Below are 20293 nucleotides of genomic sequence, written 5' to 3'. Positions count from 1 at the left end.
GGCGCTGCCAGAGCTGCATATGCTCTTTGTCTGGGTTGCTAATGGCTCAGATGCAATTGTAAACCCCCTGCACGGCGTGAGGTGATTGTTTTTTCTGGGTTACTCAGCGGTAGTGGCAGGTTCTGCCTTTTCGGGGTACCGCATGTGTCGGAAGAGCAGCTCTGATGTCTGTCCTAACGCGATGTTGCCGGCCAACAGTGAAAAGAATCAATCTAGCAGCTCTGCATCTGTCCTCCTGTGAAGATCATTTTGCGAGAGCTGTCAGCACTAGTAGCCGTACTGATGGATGCAACTTGCACGCGTCATGTTTGTGTCATTTACTCTTGAGGGACACACTCTGAGACCCATGCTCGGTCTCTAATGTCAGTACAAACCTTTGATATGTTAATAATACTCATATGGTCTTGGACTCACTTAATAAGGCTGGGTTTCGCATCGTCAGGTTTCCCATCTCCGCTCCATGACCTGCTCTCTAGAGTTAGATGTGTAAGTTATTGACAGAAGCACTGTCTTCAATTATATCTGTTCAGAGCGTGTGATGCACCGTGAATTACCATCAGGGTGATAATACTAATGCAGCGAGCGTACGCCGAGTGGGTGATGGATGTCAGTCTCGAGTGGTGCGCTGGCACAATGCTGACAGAACTCAACAGGGAGCGAGAGGCACACTGGTGGGCGATAGATGCCAGAGACAGTGATGAATGTTGGGAAGGAAATTTCATAAAGGATTGAATGAAGATTGCCCTGGACCTGTAAGGATTTTTGAGGATTACTTTTGTGCTAGGTGTGCGGGTAGTATTACAAGGACACCCTTTATTTATTATTACAATTTTACACTTCAATATATAAAAGTATATATATATAGATAGATAGATATAGTGTTGTCATTAATAATAATTATAAATGATTATTTATTTATTTATTATTAATAATACATTTTAAATAAATTAAATAAATTTATACATTAAATATTATTTGTATTAGGATTATGATGATATATATGTATTTGTTTATTCATTCATTTTATTTATTTAGCATGTACATTATTTGTTGTAACTTTACTAAGTTACTTGTTCAATCATTTCCATAATGATCAATGCAATCTACCAAGAGCAAAGCAAATTAGAGTCAGGTTTGGGCGTTAAATAATGGCGCAAATACCAGTAAACTGACTAAGGAAAACCTTGCTAATTTGTGTTGCGTGATTCATTTATATACTCTTCCCCATAAATTTTGCATCTGAAAATGGAAACTCTTACAAATACATATGCAATAAGGTCAGCCGCAAAAATAACTGTGTACACGCATTTACACTGCTGCAAGCTGTTAGTAAATCTGGACCTTAAAATCTTGCACTCTTTTTTTGTGATTAAATTATTTATTGGAGAAAAGTGAGAAAAATAGGGATTAAGTAACGATGAAGTGATTTGGGGGGTTTAATTAACATTTTTACATAACTTTTAAATTTGGTTCCCCCACATCTTTAATATTCAGTGGCATTTTTGATGGGCCCCGAAACAATTGAATGAAATTTGTTTCTAAAGTTTGTTTTGATGGAACAGGCATAGCAAATGGCAGGCAACTAATACAAGGAAACCGTGTTCTAAAACCATAAGGTAAATAAATACGTTTTGTATTAGCTATAAGCCAGAAGCTTAAGGTGACAGGTGCAGATCCATCCAGTCAAATAAAAATGAGCCACATTTGCCTCTCACTGTGCTGGCTGGATGTACAAAATGAGACCCAAAGACAGCCAAGGCTCATTACCGGAATATTTTCATGACTTTCTCTTCGACATTGTTACAGAAGGGTACTGTCAGAGCGGCTGGATTAAATTAGGCGAATTGAACCGCATGTGTATTCTTTCACGTTTTTCTACAAAGTGAGGGCCCATTATTTCTTGCTGTGGTGTTTTAGGGTTCCTTTGCTAGAGCTCATCTACCTCCTCCTTGGCTGTCCTGGAGGAGGGAAAGAAATCGGGACATGTCTCTATCATAAAACCGCCTCATGATCTGTTGAGTGAATCGGAGGATGGGGCATCAGTTGCGTCTGCAAAATTGGTTTTTCACAGGTCCGCAGTGGGCTCGCGGCTGAATGGAAGAATCTTGTTTATGATATGACTGGTACCAGACTGGGCCACCTGAGCCATCATGGTGTTCCCCCCTTCTCCCCAAACCTGGCCAGCCGATCACGCTGAGCATACGCCTGCAGAGCAGCCAAGAGAGCAGTGGGGTGCATCCAAACCCGCCATCTGTATACACACGCATGCAACACACAAACACACACGCTAGAGATTTCCACAAATGCGAAGAGGGGGGCGATTGGCAGACAAAGAGCCATGGAAAGGGGTATAAACCACCACACACAGTTTGTGCGTAAATCAAGTGTGGAATTTTGATGTCTTTTGTCTTTGGGTAACAAAAGAAGCCCTCTTGCAGTCACACTGTGACACTCTCTAATTTCACATAATCAAACCTGGATTATTATGCAGCCCCGGGTCAGAGCGACCCACTGTCTGGCTGCTTTCTTGAAATCAATAAGGCCCCTATCTTCTCCCCTGCTGCTATACACCACTGCTTGAACGTGTGTGTGTGTGTGTGTGTGTGTGTGTGTGTGTGTGTGTGTGAGAGAGAGAGGGAGACGGCCCTCAGCCTGTTGCTCTGAGCTTTGACAGCTGAATTATTCACTCCTCAGACAGTAGCTCAGCTTCTGCTTGCTGTCAGTTCGAACTGAATTATCAGTTTAGAGACCACCGTACTGGTGCTCTGAGATCTGGATTTAATACTAGCCACTATTGTGTTTTATTAAAACCTCTCCATCTTTGTTCAACACAATCAATGGGAATCTCATCAATGAAATTACTGGTGACGATATTAGATAACGTGTTTGATTCCTAAAGTATTGTTCTGTGTCTGAATGTGGTGTTACAGATGGAGGAGGGTAATCACATTTGTAGGTCTCATCAGTTAGCTTATCTGACAGTTGGGTTTTGACCAGGACCATGAGCTAATGCCCCCTACCTAGAGAAAGTTCGAGACCTGTTCTTGCCTAGCACATTGTAGAGGAGGTGTCAGGGGCTAATTGACAGGCTGACGGACAGACAGGTTACAGGGCTTTACCGGCGTCTCCCAGAGGGGGCTCCAGGTCCTCCCGACAGCTGCGCCCGGGCGCTGCGCTCCACGAAGAGGCAAACGTAGGCCGCCTGTGCACCTTCCTCTCATTAGTGTCACAGTATGCGGATACTACTGTTGTCAGGTGAGGTGGTGTGGATCACTATTTTGTCAGCTCTGACAGAGATTTTGTACATATGCCTGTGGGAGTCATGGTGGAATAATGTGGCAAACACACACACACACATGCGGCCCCTCTCCTCACCGGCCCCGGTGAGAGGATTTCAGTCATACATTATTGATGTACTCACTCTCTATCGACTGGCTGCAGTTTCCAGCTCCGTATCTCAGGTCCAGTCTATCTCTCTATTATTCCACTCCTCCTTTGTCTCTCTCGCTGTCTGTCTCGCTAACGCTTTTACAGCCTGCATGCATTTCCCGTAAACTCAACCCCAGTTCACTGAAAGTGCGTACATTTATTGTGTGCAATCTGAATTTTTACAACTGCTGTTAGCAAAATATGAAATGCAGCAAATGGGATAATTCAACCCAAAATGAAATGATGTCATAATTTACTCATTCTTTATTGTAAAAACCTGTGACTTTCTTCTGGGATGAAAAGATGTTGTTTAAAAAGTGTCGTCTTTTTTTCTTTTCTTTTTTCATACAATGAAAGTTTTGTTTTTGACCCCATTGACTTTCACTGCATAAACAAAAACTCTTCAAAATATTTTTGTATTTCTGACAGAAGTCATACAGGTTTTCAACAACATAAGGCTGGATAAATGATGACAGAATGTAAATTGCTGGATAAACTATCCCTTTAATAAGTGTTTTGTCTTTATAAATTGTTTTGTGTAAATTGCAAGTTGTGACTGAAGTAAGCTAAATGCTAACCAACTAAACCTTTAGCATTTTATTCATGGTTATGAGGTTGAAAATTTTGTTACCTGAGTTGTAAACCTGTCTAAATCATATTTTTAGGGTTTTTTACTGAGCAACTGAGCATGAGCTCTGTGACGTTGCTTTACTCTGAGACCCGTGTGTCGGCTTTCCAAAATGTGTGTAAAGTAGGAACACATCCCTCACAGAAGTTGTGTCTGTACGTTGAATGAGATTTAACATGGTAGAGGTTTGCAGAAGCTTTTTATAGCAGTCTTGCATAGCCCCTCTGGTGCTAAAGCGTCGAGATGCTTCAGTCGAGCTAAATCTACACGTTCAGGCCAAATCCGTTACACAAATAGCTCTGATGGGAAAGAAACGGTTCGCTGAGGAGGCTCAAAGCTCTGTTCAAACACGGAGGTTAAGAGCCTTCACATTTCATCTAAAACACAATCAGACAGGATGTATCACTCGAAATAACCATTGATTTTTGGCTAACAACTCTCTAATGCTTTTTGAAATCCGCTGTGTTCCGGAAATAGTCTAAAGCTAAGCTAATACTAATACTGCTGCAGTGTAATATTGTTAGCTAGCTAGCTGTGAGGTTATCTCATTTTGATTTATGTGTATTATTCTGTCGGACAGTAAAAAGTCCATATGACATTTAAGTTCTGAGTGGAGAGGGATTTCAAAGGTCACCTCATGAGCACACATGCTGCGCTTTTGCCTTTAATATAGTTCCGTATCATTTGTGCTATTCTGCTGTGTCTATATTTTAACCGTAAAACATGTTTCTTACATTTTCTGATGAAAATGTTAATGCCTGTCCACGCAGAACTCGCAGCCATGATGCTAGATTGCTTTGGCTGCTTGTTAGCGCACTGCTATGCTAATCTGAAGGATTCTTAGCATGTTGCTAAGGGTATTATGAGTGGTTGCTAGGTGGTAGAGCACTATAGAGTGCAACAGTCAGGTTCAGATGATGATGACGATGATAAACTAAACACAGGTGATACAGATTAACTAAAAGACAGTAACCATGGAAACAAATGAGTGGTGAGAAAACAGAACAAAAGGAAGACATGTGAATAATAAAAATACAAACAAACACTGACACATGGTTGGTTTTAGTTCATGGCTTCTAACACTTAAAGACTTTAAAATCCAAATGGGAAAAAATACTTCTGAAACCAAGATTGCTTAAAAACTGGGTGGGCGCTATGGCACTCTATTTAGAAAAGCTCTGGTACCTAGATATGATACCGTAGATCCCTCTTTTAACAAAGTTAGCTGTTATATTGGCTTAGCTAGTAGAGTATACTGCTAGCAATGTGAACATTATGGGTTCAGTTCTCGAATCTTTTCTCAAAATTCTTTGTCAGTTTTATTGTGTGCCAGGTTAAAATTGTAAGTCAATCACTTAGAAAAGTAATAGTAGCCTACACATCTGTTTGATAAACCATACAAGTTAAAGGTGCTCTAAGCGATGTTGGGTGACGTCACTTCTTGTTGATGTTCGAAGTATTGTCAAACAAAACGGAGGCTAGCTAGACCCTCCCTCCTCCTCATCCACGCACTAACCCCCCAAATCCTTCTTGTCGGTTATTTGCTGGAACAGTTTGTTTATGTTTCGTGGTGCGGGTTAGCCCAGTTTGTTTTTGTTGCCGTTTATAGAGCCTGGGGTGTCTGCAGAGAACGCATTTTTTTTTACAGTGTGTTCAGGGGACAGGCAGCTAGCGGATAGTGAGGAGATGTTTGCTGTATGTGCCAAAAAAAATGTTGGCCTAAAAAACGCGTGACATCGCTTAGAGCACCTTTTAGGTACAGTATCATTCTCATTCATCAACACTAAAAAAGAGCAATGATAATAATGATGCTTGCTTTAGCCATTGTCTTCATGTACTTTGATGAACTTTTCTACTCTCTCTCGCTGGCTCACTCTATCATGCCTTCTTTCTCCTACAGAACTTTGGAGTCTTGCTGAGAGGCCTCTTCGCGCAATCAAGAATGCTTTGATTGAGTTTTCAACCCACACACACACACACACACACATGCGTTCGTGAGTGTTAGTGCGGTGTCAGTGAAAAGGGCTGGAAGAGTTGTGCAAACAAAGCAATTGTGCATGTGTGTGTAGTAACTTACACTTCACACGTGTGAATGTTTTATTGCGCTGCCGTTCGAGTGGGTTTGCTGAATATATAATATGGCTTTCTGAAAGCGACTGCCGTTGGGACGAATTGTGTGTCTGGCAGGTTTGGCTGTTTAGCATGACCCTGTTAGCCCTCATGTACTCAATGTGGCTGCAAAAAGCATCTTTCTTCATTGATTAGTGTGTTTATCTGTGCAGATGTGTGTGTTGGTTGGCATCTCTGCTGTGATTAGAGGGGTCAGATTAGTCTCACGTCTGAGAGTTTGTTGGCCGCTCGACTCCACAGAGACATTGCGCAGGACGGATTAGAGTCAGTCAGTTGGTGCCCTCACCTTAGCCAAGCATGAATTTATCACCAGAGAATTTGTGCTTAAGACTGAGGTGTGTGTTTGACTTGACTTTGTGTACATTGAGTGTCTAAATGTAAAAAGACCCCATGAAGAAATCAAAATTTGAGTTAATAGCTTTTATTACATGTTGGTTAGCTTTGAAACTTGCTAAATGCTAGTGCACCACTAAACATTGATACAATTATAGACTTTTTATGTTTGTGATATATAAAGAAGTCTCTTATTGTTCAAAATACAGTACAAATATACTGTTGCTGCTCAAGAAACATTTATTATGAACGTTGAGAACAATGCTACTATTATTACTATTACTACTATTAATATTTTTGCAGAATTGTTTTTCCGGGAATCTTTGATGAATAGAAAGTTCAAAAGAGCAGCATTTATTTGCAATAGAAATCTTTTATAACATTTGAATTGTCTTTACACTCACATTTGATCAATTGAATACATCTTTATAACGTTTTCATTTATTTAAAAGAATGGTTTATTTTAAAATAAACGTTTACACTTTCAAAGTCCTGTAATAATACAGAGCAAAAACATTGATGATGTTATCCTGCTCCACAGAATTTTGTCAAATCAGATTTGACATGTCTCGCTCAAATATCCTGTTTCAAAAGGAAATATGTCAATATAAAAATAAAACGTTGTAGAAGCTTTTCATGGTCTTTAATTAATTATGAAAGTGTTTATGTTAATTTCCTGTGCGTATTTAAGGAATATGTATGATTTATGCACGTAGGCGGATAATGAATCACACATACACACATGAACATGCTGTTTTTCTCTGATTTTCCATGAGCACCAATGGATTTATGTGTACGTGAGATTATCGCAGTGTGTGTGTCTGTGTGTGTGTGTCAGAGGGGACATGATCGATGGATCTCATTGCTGTGGGTGCAGTGCTCAGTATCTCACATTAAAAATGAATGTGTTAGTGTGTGTATGTGTGTAGGTGGCAGCGTGTCCCAGAGGTACCAGCTATTTACTGCTCACTCCAAGAGTGGGGTAGGGGGTCAATGCCTGGACTGGTCTCTATGGCAACCGCGATGTGGATTTCATGAACCTTTTGAGTGTGCATGTGTTTGTATGTGAACATCTGGATACAGTATTTGTACATGAGCGGCTTCTGGATTTCTTTAGTTTCAGCTCAGATGGAAAGCCCACCCTTCTTGGACCTTCTGTTCTGTACTGCACACAAAATTATGAGCTTTCATACAAAAAAAGGAGTCAGTGTGTGTAGGTTTTAATCAGTCTGTGTTTATTTTGTATTATAGTATCATATTTAGTTCCAAGGCTGCAGGAATGAGGCTTTTGTATTGAGAGATATTCAAGAGTTTCATTGTAGTCATTAGATGTTTACACTACATTAAAAGTTTTAAGGTTGTAAGATTTTTTTTTAATGATATCTTATGCTCACCAAGGCTACATTAAGGCTACATTAGATAACAAAAAATATCCTAGATATTTCCATTATAATAATCCTTTCAGACGTGTCCTGACCACAATAAACACTCTCTTTTTTGTATATAAGTTGCAAGACATTTTTGATCTGTCTTTAATCCAAAATCAATTGGAATTTATAACATCATGCCAAAAAAAAGTCACTATGCATATTTTTCAGACAGTTTTTCCTGCCTATCAGCAGTTCTTGGCCAGAACAAGCTGTAATGGTGATCAGACTGTTCTGTATGCTGATAATCAAGTCTGGCTAAACAAGAACAGGATTTCCTTTACCCTCATATACTTTCAGTCTCCTTCTAACCCCTCTCTACATTCTTCTCTCCATGTTTCTACTCTTAATCATTTACCTCAGACCCTTCTCATCTCTCTTTCACTCTATATAGCTCTCTCCATTCGTCAGACAGGTGCATGTGACAGCGAGTGTGTTCTGAGGACTATAGAAAAGAGAACTAATGAACTAATAGCTCATACTGTACGTAGATCCCAAGCACAGGTCTAAGATCAGATGTTGGGCTGTAATTATGACGTCTGGGGTCTGGATTACAGCAGCTGAGGTTCTTTAGAGGTTACAAGCTTGACTTGGAAGAGTGTTGTTTTTGAATAAGACAAGAATTCGGTGCCAACTGTCTTCTTTTCTTCTAAATGTCTTGTCTCCAGGCGATTCTTGGCCAGCTTCAGAGCGAGTGGAAAATATAGTATTCAAGCCAGATAGAGATTAGCAGATAGCATCCTGGAAGCATTTTAAGCTGTGGAAGAATTACCAAGCTCAAGAGGAAATTAGGAGTTGGCGCGCACCCTGTCCTACCATGAGTTTGGGCTGAACCCAGAATTCCTCACTAATCTAACTACAGTTGTCTTTTAAGCCAATTGGCTGTCATTAATACTTTAAGTTCACAAGTGCAAGTGGAGATTAATGGCGTTTGTGGTGCATTCAAATGTTTTTTCGAGGATTTTGTTTTAAGGTTGTGAGACCACTTTTTTGAACGTTTTATTTATTTTTTAGAATATTCTCATTTTTGGCATCTTTTTTGGGATTGCATGTGCCACTTTTGAAGTAAAATAGCCAATATACGTGCAGATACAAACATCAGTTAAATGCTGTATAAACTCATCATGCTTTCCCATATATATAATTATTTTCATAATCTTTTGCAATTTTAAGTTTATATATATATATATATATATATATTGACCAACAGGTCAATTGCAAGTAAACACCCAGAAACTGAAGCATAAATTGAACACCACCACATGTTAGAGGCCTTTTAGTCATCCAAAAAATAATCAGAGAAAGAAAAGGCAACTTTAATGTCGATAAGTACCTTTAATAGAATGATATTTATGTTGCTTAATAGCTGTAAACAGCCAATTTGCTAAAAGGCTATTTAACACCACAGTAAAATAGTTATTAATATTAATAAATGTAATCATTTTTTGAACATTGCGGCCTTTTATCATTTTGCTGTTGCCACTGCTTGCATCATGCCTACCAACATCCCTTTGCTGTGGTAAATCATCTGTAACGTATGATCTTGCTTACAAATTTATATATTGTTCTATTGCAAACTAATCAAAGTGAAAATCTATCCAAATGAAACCCACGTTTTTATGTTCTGTGGTTAAACTCAAGTTTTAATGAGAAAACATTCAAACTCAAACACACAATCACAAGCTCCTCTCAGTGGGAGAACGGGCTTCATTGTGCTTCCCACTGTGTTGACTGACTAAAGCATGTGCTGGTCAACAGCTGCTCCAGTTGCCTGCCCGCAACCCCCATAACACCTTTATCCCTCTCACTCTTTCTGTCTGAAAGTCTCGCTGTCTCCATCTTCTCCTTTGACATGGTCCTGCCAAGTGCGCAGACGAGGACGCGCACCTGCGGCAGCTGTGTCACCCTGCAGTTCAGCTGTCCCCTCTATGATCCCTGCGTCAGCATTTGACACTACTGCAGATCTTCCTTACGTGGTTAGCATCACTAGTACTATTGTTCATACTAGGGTTAAAGGGATAGCTCACTCACAAAATTTAAAATCCTGACATAATTCACTCATGTTGTTCCTTTTTCTGTGGAACACAAAAGATAAAATTTAGAAAAAGGTATATTTCTCTTTTATTTTTATTTAGTTTGGTCTACAATGAAATTCAATGTGGTCCAATGTTGTTTTGATTACATTTTTAATTTGGGGTTGGGATTCTTGTCATTCTTGTCTGTTTGTGCTACAGACAAAAACAATACGTTAAATTGTGCAAAAAATGTTTCATGAATTATTTTCTAAAAAACGTTACAATGCATGTTCTATATTATAATTTTTCTTAATTTTTCTGACTTGATAAAAAAAACTGCCTAGTGTCTTCATTCAAATGAGACCACAGTTATGCTTGTAGTACAGGGCGTTCATGAAATGTATCTATTTTAGTTTTGGGTATCCATTTCTAGGGTATGGGTTTTAAAAAATACATATTTCTATTTTAAATAAATGCTGTTCTTTTCCATTTTTTATTCATCAATGATTCCTGTCAAAAAAGTATCACAGGTTATAAAAAAAATAATGCACAACTGTTTCCAATATTGATAATAAATCAGCATATCAGAGTGATCTAAAGTATATTAAAAAAGAAAATCATTGTTTTAAATTGTAATAATATTTTATTTCACTATATTAGTTTTTATTTTATTTTCAAAGCAATCAGACTTAGATTTTTTGTCTGACTACTGATAAAACTGGTGCAAACCCCCCCATAGAATTACATTGAAGGAGGAACCCAAGCCATATCCAGGGGCCTGAATATCAGAGACTTGGTGGTGGGCAGTTTTAAATACTTAAAAATACCCCAAATGCCCTAGCAACCACTCAGAGCACCTTAGCAACTGCATAGTAATGCCCTGGCAGCTATTCAAAACACTATTGAATTGTGGAGGGTTTGTACTTCTTACATTTACTTCATACAATACAAAAAAATCAAGTTTTCTATCTCAGTGTTACTCCAGAAAAGGCATTTGGTGACCATTGGAATCAAGACAGCATCATCTGGTATCTGTGAGTCTAATATTGTTGGATTGTTGGTCTGGCTCTAAGTCAGTGTTGTGTAACATTGAGACTTATTGCCCATGTTGAACCAGCGTCCTATGGCCGTTGTTGCTTTGTGAGCGGAGCCCCTGGTGGGCTTGTTTGTCGTCAGGCTGGGCGGCAGCGCTGATGTGCTGGACTCATTACTTTTGACCACCTGTTTGTCCTGGGGCAACGAGTGAGTGAAAAATAAAGAGAAACGAGGGAGGGGGAGCTGGGTGAAAATGAAAAAGGGAACAGGACGGATCCTTGTGGGACACCTCTCGGTTTTTGCCATGAAGTCACACTGTATGTATAAACACAACTGTGCATGTGTGTGCGATCACAGCCATGTGTCGGTGGAAACAACGCTGGTAGCGGGAGGTTGAATGAGTGTCTTTGTTGTGGAGCTGTGTGTCGCAGGGACAGGTGGATGGCCACCCCCTTCAGACCCCGCCGCTCACACATTAATGACATTTAACACGGCCATACAGCACACACACACACACACAGCGGGAACCCTGCGTGTTTCTCCGCCCCTCTCACTAAACACACACTGTGTGCCCACTCATCCATCTTAAAACTGTCTCTCACTTCATCCTACCCTTTGACCCCATCACGAATGTCAGAATAGAGAAAACACAAGAACTAACTGTCGAAAAGCTTGATGCTGTCCCCATATTCTGAAAAGTAACCGGCACAGTGTTATTCGTCAAACAAATTTTGTTCTTGTATTACATTTGTCTTAATAAAATGTTAAAATTTGTTTTAGAATTAATGAATGAAGTTGAGGCTTTGGTTTGGTTTTCCTCTGCACCACACCTGACCACATAAAACCATCCATTCATTTCAGTCAGATATGTTGCTAAGCAAAATATAAAGAAAAAAAATGCTATTCGTCCCAAAATCCACAATGATTTCACACTCTCCTGTCCTGTTTGTGTGTTAATAGGATGCAGGTGCACCCTAAAAAAATCCCCTCAGTGACAAGGGAGGACATCACAGACTCCAGCGCTGGCAATGAAAGCAAATCCCTGAAAACACATCAATAGATAAAAGAGATATTACAGGCACAGGCATAAATCACAGAGCTGTGGCCCGGTCATCACAGCAACGCTATCCCAGCATGCCAAGTGGGCAGCAGAAGGCTGTGTGAGTGGAGTGGAGAAGGGCATTGTGGGTCAGCAGGCAAAGCAAAGCTTGAGTCTGTTGTGGTGGGCATGTGTGAGTGTGTATCTGGTTAGCACTCATCTCTGAGGTATTACGGGTGTGTTTGACTGTCAAGGTGTGTGTGTGTATGAGAGCAAATGTTTGCCAGAGACACGCTGCTTGTTGGGTTTTGAGGAGTGAAACGCTTGTTTTTTAATGGTCTTTGAATTGAGTCTTACTCTGGAGGCAAACTTGATACGATCACTTTTATTTGTGTATACAGTATGTGTGTCTTCATTTGTGAAAATTTAGAATTTAACTAAATATTTATTTTTAATGTTTCAAAGAATGTTTTTATATTTTAATGTTTTATTTTATATTATTATTATTATTATTATTATTATTATTATTATTTTAAACAACATTTAAAACAATTAATATTTTTTGTTGTTGTTGTTGTTTTAATTTATTATCATTTTTGTTGTATATTATTATTGTGCAAGTGTAGAAATATTTCTGTTAGGGTTTGCATATTGCTATGTGTCACCATTCAGTTGTTTTCATGGACTTTCAGTTTGTTTTCATACTTTGTTCAGATTTCCCGACACTCGTTAGTTTCTATGGTTACTGTCATTACTTAGTTTGTTTCAGCTGTGTCTAGTTTATCACCTTGCTTTAGTATATATGTCATGCTGTATCCTGAGTTCCTTGTCCTACATGTGTGTATATTTGCCGTTGCCTGTTTGGATTGCTACCTGTTGGATTATGTTAAGTAAACATTGTGTCAGAATCCTCATCTTCTGTACGCTTCCAGACTGCACACAACAGTATGAGTTAGTGTATAGTATTTAGATATAGTTCTGTTTAAAAACAGAAGTCTATAAATATCCTCATTTAGATAGCAACTGTAAATACATTTGTATTGTGAAATGTATCAATTACAAGCAGTTTACACAGTGTTACACTGAACATTATGTATATAGATCGTAAAGTACATATTTCCTCGTGTGTGTGTGTGTGTGTGTGTGTGTGTGTGTGTGTGTGTGTGTGTGTGTGTGTGCGCGCGCGCAAAGATAGTAAAATGTGATTTATTGAAATTATTATTTCTATTTGTTTATTTGTTTAACAAAATTTCAAAGAAAACAGCTTATAAATCATACCAAGTGATGATTTTTGAAAAATGCAGAAAGTTTTCTTTGATGGGTAGGGTTAGTGTAAGGGGAAAGAATATAGTTTGTACAGTATAAAAACCATTACGTCTACGTAGCGAAAAAAACAAACTAGTTTGTGTGTTTGTGTTCATATACCTAGTTGAACAGATGCACTGGGTGATACAGAAGAGCAGTGTGTCGATGTTATTCCTCTTAGTGGCAGTAGCACAGCTGTTTGTGTCCTGTTCCTCTGTTCTGTCCATTTCTGTTAGCATAAACACACACACAGTACTGGTTTTACCTACGAACGCAATCGTGTTTGTCTTTGACTTGTGCATTTCAAAGGAAACACATGTATACATTAACACACAGACGTTCTTGTGTACATACACAACTGTCACCAACATGAAAACTGGCCATTTGGGTTTCATAGACATATCAAATGCGATCTCACTTTGATCTCGCAGGGAGATGAAATGGAGATCAAATAGAAACCCTGAGGCAGTAATGAACTGATATCTCAATTTTAAGTCTTCTGCTTCTTGGAAGAAATAGACCTTGTGGTTAAAATGTTCTCACATTTGCCATGATAGCAAAATCTGCAATAAAACATTGTTAATCTCTTTAAGAACTGGAATATTTCTCATTTTCTTCCAGGTCCATTATTATCTGGGCAACATCATTTAACTTGCCTATTTTTATTGCTCCTAAAGACTTATAGAAGAAACATCTGAGAGATGTTAATACATAATTGCGTAACTTAAAACTCTAGTGTGTATGAAAGAGCAACATCCGATCAACCAAATGTTCCTCTGGGAGTAAATGTGGTGACGGTTTCATGCTGTTCACATTAATCTGGATTCTTCTCTTTCCTGCCTCACTTTTCCCTCCTCTTCCATGTCCACCATAGTCTCAAAATAAAATGGGTTGAGAATCGATGACTTCAAATGTTACTTCAATATCATATATCCATCGAATGGACTGAAAGAGCTTGTATTGAATGAATATGCTCCGTTTGTTCTTTCTTTCAAAACCTTATTTTCTTTGTTGTTTAGGTTACACGGGTGCCGATCGAGTCGTGTGAGCAGTACGGCACATGTGGAGAGTGTCTGAGCTCAGGAGATCCTCACTGTGGCTGGTGTGTGCTGCATAACATGTAAGTTCCCTCTTTATATTTACACACAGTTAGTGGTAAAGCAATGTTTTTTTTTGTATTTGAAGACTAAAATCTCCATAACTATTGAAATAAATTCTGAAAAGTCTAGGAAAGATCAGAGGGATCATTCTCATATGGCACAGAGGTTGTTTGCCCTCTGGTGGTGGACTAGTGCAATTGCATCCATATGTGTCTATCTCTCAATGCTGAATCCTCAGATGCTTTTGTGCTTTAAAATATTGTATTGAATGTTGCTAGAACAACATACAGCCGACAGCACAGAGTTTGTCATCTTTTAGTGGTTTTGTGCTGTTGTGTAAACCCTCCGCTGCCATCATTACCGTAATGACGGCCGTATTTGTGCCTCTCCGTTCAGCATTGCCTGTTTTTTTTTTTTTTTCGTCGCAGCGTGCCGTCAGCACGGCAGGATTACATTCCTCCATCAGTCCTCTGGGGCTTTCTGCTGTATTAAAGCTCATGTCATACAGACACCATTGGAATCTCAAACATACCTGCTGTGTTGTGCAGACAAGCTTTTGTATTTATTAGTTTACCTGCAAAAACTACTGAAAGTATCATGTTTCTACTGTACCTTGGCATTGGCATTTTTAAAGTGGTTATGACCTGGATTTTAAAAATGATTTTAATATATTCCTTGAGGTTCACTTGTTGTTAATTACGTTTTTGCAGAAAAAAAACAAATGTATATGTGAAAAAAAAAAATGTCTCCATCCCTCATTCTGACCCTCTGTCTGAAATGATCAGTTTTTAAAGGGGGCTCCTTTAAGGCATGTCAGTAAACAGACACTGTTACGATTGGCTAACATTATTGCATAGGAAACCATATCTACGCCCACTCACTGTTGCATGTGAGTGTTTTGAAAACATTATAAATATAAATTGTCATTAACTGACTTACTTACTATTTGCGATGAAGCTGCTATCAGATCCAATATAGTTGGCTGCTTCATCCGGCAACAACGTTTTTTCCAAACTCTATATTACACTGTGCCTCATTTACAAAACAATCTGCAGTCAAATTCTCCAAACAAACATACAATCCTCGGACGCGACCCTCTATCCTTCTGAAGTCTCTAGAGAAATGAGCTGTTTAAACAGGACGCACCAAAGCGAACGTTCCTTTCAGTCTTGTATTTGTCCGTGTGACGTCACAAAGACATCTTATGTGTCAAAACATTTGTGTATTTGTTTGTCATCAACCTACAAAATATCCCATGTCATGACCCCCCTAAAATATTATATATTATTTTTTAAGTATTTTAATTTAATGCTACAAAAATTATTTAATATTAATTTTAAAATTATGTAAAATATTAATTATTTTTATTTTTTGTAGCATATTATATATATATATATATATATATATATATATATATATATATATATATATATATATAATACATTTTAAATAGGATATTTTGATTGCTATTTTTTGTTGCTTTTTTTTAGAAACAAATTTGGTGTATTGGTATGGTAATTATTCAGTACCATGATATATTTCAGATCCTCTCATTTTCTCTCTCGATATGTGCTAGTATTCCCCTACAGCGAGTGCTTTTTCACAGTCAGTATTCTCTTAATGAAATTAACATCTCTCTCTCCTGCTCGCTATAATTCCAGCTCCACACACATATTTGCTCATTTCTCACTCCTCACGGCCCCTATGGATTCCGTCCTTCCACATCTGATAAAGCGGCAGACAGAGAGACAGAGAGAGAGAGAGAGAGAGAGAGAGAGAGAGAGAGAGAGAGAGAGAGAGAGAGAGAGAGAGAGAGAGAGATTGCTGACAACTACTACCATGCTTTCATTAGTCTTTATGCCTCTCCTCCTCTGTACTGTTTTTCTCCTCCTTTGCACATACAGTACTAAAGGTTTTCAAATAGTTATCTGGAGCGCAGGTTTATCATTAGATACCTTTTTAAATCAAGAAGCATTTGTGTGTGTGTGTGTGTGTGTGTGTGTGTGTGTGTGTGTGTGTGTGTGTGTGTGTGTGTGTGTGTGTGTGTGTGTGTGTGTGTGTGTGTGTGTGTGTGTGTGATTCTTGAAGGTGCTATATGGGTCTTTGGAGATTAGATAAGAAATCTTGATGGGACATTTAAGTTTCCACGGATCAACACATTGGCTTCGGGGGTCTTATTAAATTTATTAAAGCACTAGAGCAGATTATTGTAATGTAAATTAACGGTTTACTATTTGAGTATATCTTATATAAAATGTCATTTAATCCTGTGATGGCAAATCTGAATTTTCAGCATCATTACTCCAGTCTTCAGTGTCACATGATCCTTCAGAAATCATTATAATATTCTGATTTGCTGCTCAAGAAACATTTATTTTTATTATAAATGTTGAAAACACTTAATAGTCTTTGTAGAAACCATTTTTTTAGGATTCTTTGATGAATAGAAAGTTAAACAGAGCAGCATTTTTTTAAAGAATATTCTGTGACATTATCAATAGCTGCGTTTACATGGACACTTATAATCGGATTGACGGCTCAATCGGACTAAAAAACCTTCATGTAAACACCTTAATTGATCCGATTGAGCTCGATCCGATTGAAATTTCGATCGGATTGAAAGGGGTGGTTTACTCCTTTTGTAATCCGATCGAGAGAACATGTAAACACTTGATCGGATTGAAAACCGAAACTTAAAGGACTGCGCATGTGCAATGACGTTGAAATAGCGTAATGACGTATGACACGTGGAACAAGCTGTTCTTCCTGTTGAATAAAGTGAATATAAATGTGTGTTCCGTCATTAAAAAATTCTCATTTCACTCAGCGTCTGTGAAGTGGAGCAGGACAACGTCCCACCAGTGCTTGTTTTAGATTATCATCCATGGACGACAGGTTTTGGGCGCGTGGTTTTACTGCGTGATCAATAGCAGCACGGCAAAACGGTTCATGCTCATCGTCTCCAAATCATGACCAGAGACGGATAAATATTAAGTCTGCTGTTTAAAAAAAATAAAGAACCAATAAAGGAGAATAGTTATGCGCGAACAGCGGCATATTCGTGCAGTGTGCGCATGCCAAAAAATCAATTCCGATTTGAATCTTGTGACATATAAACGCGCACATCAACCCGATTACTTTATTTATAGTTCATGTAAACACCGTGTTCGGATTCATCAATCGTATTGATTTCATTCCGGTTGTGTCCAAGCTTTTGAACGGTTGCTTCTTTGTTTATTGTGTTGCTTCTGTACGTTCGATCTTGTTTCAAGAATTTTTACTGTAAAAAAGTCTATTTTTGTAGAGTAGCATTATTCTGCTCCTAGTAGGAGAGATGGTCTGTATTCACACCTCAGTTCAGAATAGTGCAATTTGCCAAAGTCCCTCTAATTATCAGCAGCTGCTGTGGCGCCATGTGATTGAAAAAAGTAAAAATGAAAGCAAGAGTGTTTTTCAGCATATTATGAGGAATCACTAATTCTGCTGGTGTTTAGACTATTAAGTCAAACGGCATCTGTCTGAAATCGGTCTATCCAGCAATGCTATTAGACCCAGAGACGTCTCTCATGGCCCAGTTTGACTCCGTACAGGACCCTGAAACTGGGAGGGGACCTAAAAAAAGAGGAGCGAGAGTCTAGGAGGATTTAGGAGGACTAATCTCCATGGAGAACACTAATCCTGGAGATGATCTGATTGGCTGAACTCCTTTGAGGTCAAAAGCTGTTTTAATATCAGTGATCCAACAGTTGCTCAGCGGAGATCATTCCTACGGATCCATAATCGCTTTTAGGATTTAACTCATTATAGGAGCTGGGGAAATCCAGCACTGATCAATGTTTAAGGGCAGAATGTAAGCGTTTTTAACATTATGCAATACATGAGTGTCTGCAGTGTGTGTGTGTGGGTGTGTGGGTGTGTGGGTGTGTGTGTGTGTGTGTGTGTGTGTGTGTGTGTGTGTGTGTGTGTGTGTGTGTGTGTGTGTGTGTGTGTGTGTGTGTGTGTGTGTGTGTGTGTGTGTGTGTGTGTGTGTGTGTGTGAGCTCTCGGCTTGGGCCTTGTTTGCATGGCTGTGGCTGGCGTTCCAGGAGAGAGACGATCTTCACAGCAGGGGTCAGCATTTGATCCGTGCTCTGGGGAAACACTCTCTCTCTCTCTCTCTCTCTCTCTCTCTCTCTCTCTCTCTCTCTCTCTCTCTCTCTCTCTCTCTCTCTCTCTCTCTCTCTCTCTCTCTCTGATGTACACCCATGGCCATCCTTGATATGCTGAACTGGCATACTACTCATTCTATTTCTGCTGTATGTACTGTATACTGTGCACAGTATGTCAATTTTCTGTATGCATCGAAAGCACAGAGCACGATGTGTGAGATGTTGTATCCCACGATGCAGTGCATGTGACGAATGAACCTGAAGTAATGTCTGGAAAAGTCATGGAAATTAATCAAATTAAATTTTATGGAATTTTTTTTTAAATATATTTAATTGGATAGAAATTCCTCTTGTATAATTATGAAAATCATTTTTATTAAATGTAATCACTCATGTTTTAACTTATAATTTAATGTATACATTATTTCTTAAAAATTTAAATGGTAAAGAAATTCACAATTTAATAAATAAATAAAAAAACGAAATTAAGACGCAGGCTGAAGGATCATGATCATTTCATAAAGCATTGACCTGTCGGCGTCTCACTTTTAGACTGATATAGAGGAGTACAGTCACAACACAGTCCATGAAAATCTTTGGGCATCAGCAATAACACAACTCAACATTACAACAACATTGGATCAATTAAACATCATTGACATCTGAACACGTTCAGAAGGATTGCGTGTAGTTGGTTTAATGCTCATTCAAGCAGCGTTATTATGGTTATTACAGTCATACGCTGCTCATTACAGAGCCAAGACGTTTACTCCTCGCTCTCAGTATTGAACTTGGATGGTGTTGGTGTAAGTTTGTGTTATATGGGATTGATGCTCAGCTAAATTAGTTCCTAATTACATATTGATCTGGAGGGGTGGAAGCAGATTCACACTCACAGGCTGTTTATGAGTGAATTATTTCACCTGTTGGACACGTACTGGGGCAATACGGAGAAGAGACGTTGATTTTAATGGATGTTGGGTTTAGGGCTCTTCTCTTCTCATCTCACCTCTCTACTTGTTTTTCCTTGTTCCCTCTCTTCTCTTCTCTTCTCTTCTCTTCTCTTCTCTTCTCTTCTCATCTCGCCTCTCTACTTGTTTTTCCTTGTTCCCTCTCTTCTGTTCTCATCTCTTCTCTTCTCATCTCACCTCTCTACTTGTTTTTCCTTGTTCCCTCTCTTCTCTTCTCTTCTCTTCTCTTCTCATCTCACCTCTCTACTTGTTTTTCCTTGTTCCCTCTGTTCTCTTCTCATCTCGCCTCTCTACTTGTTTTTCCTTGTTCCCTCTCTTCTCTTCTCTTCTCTTCTCGCCTCTCTACTTGTTTTTCCTTGTTCCCTCTGTTCTCTTCTCTTCTCATCTCGCCTCTCTACTTGTCTTGCCTTGTTCCCTCTCTTCTCTTCTCTTCTCTTCTCTTCTCGCCTCTCAACTAGTTTTTCCTTGTTCCCTCTCTTCTCTTCTCTTCTCTTCTCGCCTCTCAACTTGTTTTTCCTTGTTCCCTCTCTTCTCTTCTCTTCTCTTCTCTTCTCTTCTCTTCTCTTCTCATCTCTTCTCATCTCGCCTCTCTACTTGTTTTTCCTTGTTCCCTCTCTTCTCTTCTCTTCTCTTCTCTTCTCTTCTCTTCTCTTCTCTTCTCTTCTCTTCTCTTCTCTTCTCTTCTCTTCTCGCCTCTCTACTTGTCTTGCTTTGTTCCCTCTCTTCTCTTCTCT

General features: G+C 38.9%; 1 protein-coding gene across 1 annotated transcript in view; it reads left to right on the top strand.

Annotated features, from left to right (window-relative positions):
• The window catches only part of plxna2 (plexin A2), a 225524-nt gene that overhangs the window by 119300 nt on the left and 85931 nt on the right, over window positions 1-20293 (top strand). The window contains exon 5 of the mRNA XM_077218389.1: window positions 14361-14461. Coding sequence (XP_077074504.1) covers window positions 14361-14461 — 101 coding nt within the window. The remainder of the gene's footprint in view (window positions 1-14360; window positions 14462-20293) is intronic.

The sequence above is a fragment of the Siphateles boraxobius genome, unplaced genomic scaffold (genome assembly GCF_051911475.1).
Source record: "Siphateles boraxobius isolate OS27281-9 unplaced genomic scaffold, OSU_SipBor_1 77, whole genome shotgun sequence".
Lineage (NCBI taxonomy): Eukaryota > Metazoa > Chordata > Actinopteri > Cypriniformes > Leuciscidae > Siphateles > Siphateles boraxobius.
This window is presented reverse-complemented; position numbering and strand designations above follow the sequence as displayed.